Source organism: Eimeria tenella, genomic scaffold (genome assembly GCF_000499545.2).
Source record: "Eimeria tenella Houghton genomic scaffold, Eth_scaff335, whole genome shotgun sequence".
Classification (NCBI taxonomy): Eukaryota; Apicomplexa; class Conoidasida; order Eucoccidiorida; family Eimeriidae; genus Eimeria; species Eimeria tenella.
In genome coordinates, this window is record NW_013543152.1 from 1 (window position 1) to 5149 (window position 5149).

Consider the following 5149-nt stretch of genomic DNA (forward strand, 5'->3'; position numbering starts at 1 on the left):
CCGAATAGGTGGTGCCGTCGCAGCGCGCAGGCAGCAACAAAGCGGCTGCACTGTAGGTCCACGAGCAGCTGCCCGAAGCGGCAGCAGCAACAACAGCGGAAGGAACCGGAAGCGATGCAGCAGCAGCAGCAGCAGCAGCAGCAGCAGCGCGAGAAGCAAGAGGAGCAACAGACACCGGCGTGGCTGCGAGGGCGCAAAGAGCTTCTCTTTCTCCGCAGGACTTCTGTCTTGAATTGAAAAGAGGGAAAAGACAGAAGAAAAGTTGAGAAATGTGTTTGCGGGCAAGGGTCCCCGCCGCGCGTGCGAAAGGTCCCGGGGGGCCCTTCCGAGGTTTTCCCGCGTTTCAACGCCAAAACGAACCGCTTTTCGCGGTTTGACGGACTTTTCGACGTGATTTTCGAATTCAAAATTTAATTTCGACCCAAAAAATGGTTTCGGCCACAAATTTGACCCCCAAAAAGCCCAAACTCAACCCACCTCGTACCCCAACTGCTGCAGAAAACCCGCACACTCCAGCGCTATGTAACTGCCCCCAACAACAAGTCTGCAAATAAAACAAACAAATAAATAAATAAATAAATAAAAATAAATAGAAATAAATAAACATAAATAAATAAATAAATAAATGAATAAATATAAATAAATAGATGAATAAATAATATTAATTAATTAAATAGTTATTCAATTGTTTAGTTATTTAACTTGTTTGGTTGGATGGGCTTTTGTTTGAGAAGAGCAGCAGCAAAAACGCGAAAGAGAGAAATTAAATGTTTAAAAATAAATTGAATTTAAAATAAATAAGTAATTAAGATTAAATTTAAAATAATAAATATAATTAAGATTGAATTCAAAATAAATAAATAATTAAAATTGAATTTAAAATAATTAAATATAACTAAGATCAGATTTAAATAAACAATTAAAATTGCATTTAAAATAAACAAAGAATTAAGACTAAATTCAAAATAAACAATTAAAATTAAGTTCAAAAAAATAATTAACATTAAACTCAAAATAAAAGAAACAACAAAAAGATAAATCTCAAGTAAAAAGGAATAATTAAAATTACATTTAAAATAAAAGGGAATAATAAAAAGATAATTTTAAAAACAAAAAAAATAACCAAAAGATAAAACGAGAACCACAAAAACCAAAAATCAAAAAAAGAAAAACGGAAAATCAAAAAGAGAATTAAGAGACAATTAGAAAGACAATTAGGAGACAATTAAACAGACAAAAAGGAGACAATTAAAAAGACAATTAAAAAGGCAATTAAGACATAATTAAAAGGACAAAAAGGAGACAAAAAGGAGACAATTAAAAGGACAAAAAGGAGACAAAAAGGAGACAATTGAAAAGATAATTAGGCGGCAAAAAGGAGACAATTAAAAAGATAACTAAGAGACAAAGATGCGACACTTAAAAGGATAATTGAAAGACAAAAAGGAGACAATTAAAAAGAGAATTAAGAGATAATTAAAGAGACAATTAGGAGACAATGAAAAAGACGAAAAGGAGACAGAAAGGAGACAGAAAAGCAGGCCAAGTGTCCCAAAAAGAGTCCAAAAAAGCCAAAAAAGAGTGAACAAAAACACAACCAAAGAGACTATAAAGGAGACAATAAAGGAGACAATTAGGAGACAATTAAAAGACAATTAAGGAGACAATGAAGAGACAATTGAGGAGACAATTAGGAGAAAATTAAAGCGCCGAAAAGGAGACAATTAAGGAGCCAGAGGGAGGCAAAACAGCAAAAAAAGTCCGAAAGAGTCCAAAAAAGTCCAAAAAACGTCAAAAAAAGCCACGAAAGAGCAAAAAAAAGCGCAGCTAAAGAGACAATTAAGGAGACAGTAAAGGAGACAATAAAGGAGACAATTGGAGAGACAATTGGAGAGACAACTGGGGGCCAAATTGAGCGGAAAAAGGGGACAATTAAGGAGCCAAAGGGAGGAAAAGCGGCAGCAAAAAGTCTAAAAAGGTCCAAAAACGGTCAAAAATGGCGCCAAAAAAGCCGAAAAAAGGCAAATAAAAGCGCAAATAAGGAGACAACAAAAGGGAGAATTAGCGAGACAGATCGGAGACAATTAAAGAGACAACTGAGCGGAAAAAGGAGACGCTGACGTCTTTCCGGGACTTTGTTTCAAACTGAAGATCTCGTCGGAAGTGACGCAGAACTCGCGGGCCCCGGGGACCTCCGGGGGCACGTGGGGGCGCCCGCCGACGGCGAGCAGCAGGTGCTTCGCGGAAACTTCTTTTTTCTGCATTTGAAATAAAATAAATCGAAAAGGAGAAGCAAAAAGATGAAACGCGCAGCAGCATCGAACGCGCCTTGCAACGCAACACCTGCTGCGCTTTTTCCCGCGCAAAAACACCCGCTTTTCGCTAAGCTGCGCCCACAAACTGCTGCTGCTGCTGCTGCTGCTGCTGCTGCTGCTGCTGCTGCTGCTGCTTTCTTTTTGTGCTGCTTTCGCTGCGGCTTCTGCTGCTGCTGCTGTCGCTGCTTTCTTTTCGCGCTGCTTTCGCCGCTGCTGCTTCTGCTGCTGCTGCTGCTGCTGCTGCTGCTGCTGCTGGCTATATTAATTTGATTCGGCAGCAGCAAACTCACAACTCCCTTTTCTTCATACTCCACCGTGTGGGGCCCCACAAGCCGGGCCAAGGCTCGGGTGTACGTACACCCCGCATTCTGCAGGCCCACGCGGTAGCTGAAGTTCAGCTGCTTTATGTAAGACTGCACTCTCTGAGCAGCAGCAGCAGCAGCAGTAGCAGCAGCAGAAGCAGCAGCAGAAGCAGCAGCAGAAGCAGGAGTAGCAGCAGCAGAAGCAGCAGCAGAAGCAGCAGCAGAAGCAGGCGGCAGAAACAAGCAGCGGCGGCAGAAGCAGCAGCAGGAGTAGCAGCAGAAGCAGCAGCAGAAGCAGCAGCAACAGCAGCAGCAGCAACACACAAAATATTCGGCGGTTAATTTGGCAATTTGCAGCTAGTTATTCAGTTAGTTAGTAACAGAAATACATAAAAAGTTAAACCCTAAACCCTAAACCCTAAACCCTAAACCCTAAACCCTACATCAGAGTATAGGGGTTAGCGTTTGAGGAGTGAGTCTTCTATCTGACGAGTTAGCAGAAAAGTTAAGCAGCAAATTAGGGTTTAGGGTTTAGGGCATCGGCAGAAAACTAGGGTTTGTGGCCGCAGCAGCAAATTAGGGTTTAGGGTTTAGCGCGTCAGCGGTAGATTAAGGTTTAGGGTTTAGGGTTGAGGGTTTAGGGGTACCTCGACGAGGGTTTGCCAGTCGCAGGGTTTGAGTTGGTTTTCTGGAAACCCTGAAAAAGGGTTTAGAGCGACGTAAGGGTTGCAGCCAAGCATGGGGGCTTCCCAAACCCCAAATTGGCGAGTTTGAGCAGCAAAGTGCAGCAGCTTTTTTGGAATGCATCCAACATTAACACAAGTCCCTCCTAAACCCCAACTCAAACCTCTAATTGAGGGTTTTACAAAGTCCAACACCAAAACCCTAGCCCCTAGCCCTGCTGCTTGCTTCCCGCTCGCCAAACCCCCAGAACCGCCCCCAATCACTGCGCACACACCACAAACCCTAAGCCCTAAACCCTAAACCCTAAACCCTAAACCCTAAACCCTAAAGCCTGAGGAATAGGCAACAAACATGCAGCAGACCTCTGGCGCACGGAGCACTCCATGAAAGCAAAACACGGTAACAGCCGAAACCCTAAACCCTAAACCCTAAACCCTAAACCCTAAACCCCAAACCCTAAACCCTGACCCCGAAACCCCGTAAATGAGCGATTGCTTACCAATGTAGTCGTAGTCAAATTTCTCAGTTGAGCCCATCTTGCAAACTCCAAACCCTTAACCCTAAACCCTAAACCCTAAATCCTCAGACTGAGGTGGTAGACCACAGCAGCAGCAGCAGCAGCAGCAGGAGAAGCAGCAACAACTGGACAGCAGCGAATGAGTCTCTTGATGGTATTTGTTGAACCAGAAATAATTTGGAAAAGACAAAAACGCCAACAACAGCACGCACCGACACTGCATGCAGCAGGTGCAGGAGCAGCAGCAGCAGCAGCAGCTGCTGCTGCTGCTGCTAGTGAAGCCCTCGAGGCAGCAGAAGCAACAAAAAGAAAACAAAAATACCTTTAATGTATTTATTTAATTACTTTCTTTATTAAGGAAGGGGAAGCAAATAGGGAGGGCCAACACCCGCGAAAGACACGCAGCAGCAGCAGCAGCAGCAGCAGCAGCGACAATAGCAGCAGCGACTGCAGTGGCTTCAGCAGCAGCAACTGCAGCAACAGCAGCAACAGCAGAAACAGCACCTGAAGAGACACAAGCATCTATCGAAGACAACCCGAGTCAGCAGGAAGAGAGGCAGCAAGGCAAGCAGCAGCAGCAGCTGCTGCTGCTGCTGCGGCAACAGTTTGCTGCTGCTGTGCCAGCATGACACACACCTACGGGGTCGGCCGTTAGCTGCAGCAGCAGCAAGAAGCAGCAAGCAGCAGCAAGCAGCAGCAGCAGCTCAAGCAGCAGCCGCCGCCGAAACGGCAGCAGCAACAACCAAAATAGCAACAGCAGCAGCAGTGCTAACTGCAGCAGCAGCAGCAGCATCTAAAACAGCAGCAGGAGCACTAGCTGCAGCAGCAGGTCCGGTCGTACTCACAGCAACAGCAGGAGCAGGGCTCGCGGTAACAGCAGCAGCAGCCGAACTAACAGCAGCAGCAGCAGCAGCAGCAGCACGGGAGCAGCATGGAAGAGCCTCTAAACGCTTTCGCCAGGGGCAGCTCATGGCTGTCTTCTGTTTTGGGGCCCTACGACGTGGTGCAGCAGCAGCAGCAGCAGCAGCAGCAGCCGGCTGCAGCAGCAGCAGCAACAGCAGCAACAGCAACAGCAGCAGCAGCAGACCCTGCGTCCCCGTGGCTCCTGTGCAGAGAGGCGCTGCTAAGCACAAACTATAGAGACCCTGTAGTGGTTGGTGTGCTGCTGCTGCTGCTGCTGCTGCTGTTGCTGCTGCTGCTGGTTGCACGCAGCAGGAAGCTGCGGTATCAGCTGAGCTTGCTGCTGCTGCTGGGGGGGTGTCTCTGCAGCTCGCAGCAGCTGCAGCAGCAGCTCTTTGCACACCGACTGCAGCAGCAGCAGCAGCAGCAGC

The 5149-nt window shown here is 46.3% G+C and overlaps 2 protein-coding genes across 2 annotated transcripts in view; one reads left to right on the forward strand and one right to left on the reverse strand.

The window, feature by feature from the left end:
* Nucleotides 1-2084: 2084 nt before the first annotated feature.
* ETH_00014915 (Thioredoxin reductase 1, related) lies at nt 2085-3837 on the reverse strand (the record flags this gene model as incomplete). Its single annotated transcript, XM_013376334.1, has 4 exons — nt 2085-2258; nt 2606-2737; nt 3265-3563; nt 3801-3837. 4 exons carry the CDS (start codon nt 3835-3837, stop codon nt 2085-2087), a joined length of 642 nt encoding a protein of 213 aa, XP_013231788.1.
* Nucleotides 3838-4749: 912 nt separating this feature from the next.
* The window catches only part of ETH_00014920 (uncharacterized protein), a gene marked incomplete at both ends in the record, with an annotated part of 789 nt that continues 389 nt past the window's right edge, over nt 4750-5149 (forward strand). The window contains one exon of the mRNA XM_013376335.1: nt 4750-4971. Coding sequence (XP_013231789.1) covers nt 4750-4971 — 222 coding nt within the window. The remainder of the gene's footprint in view (nt 4972-5149) is intronic.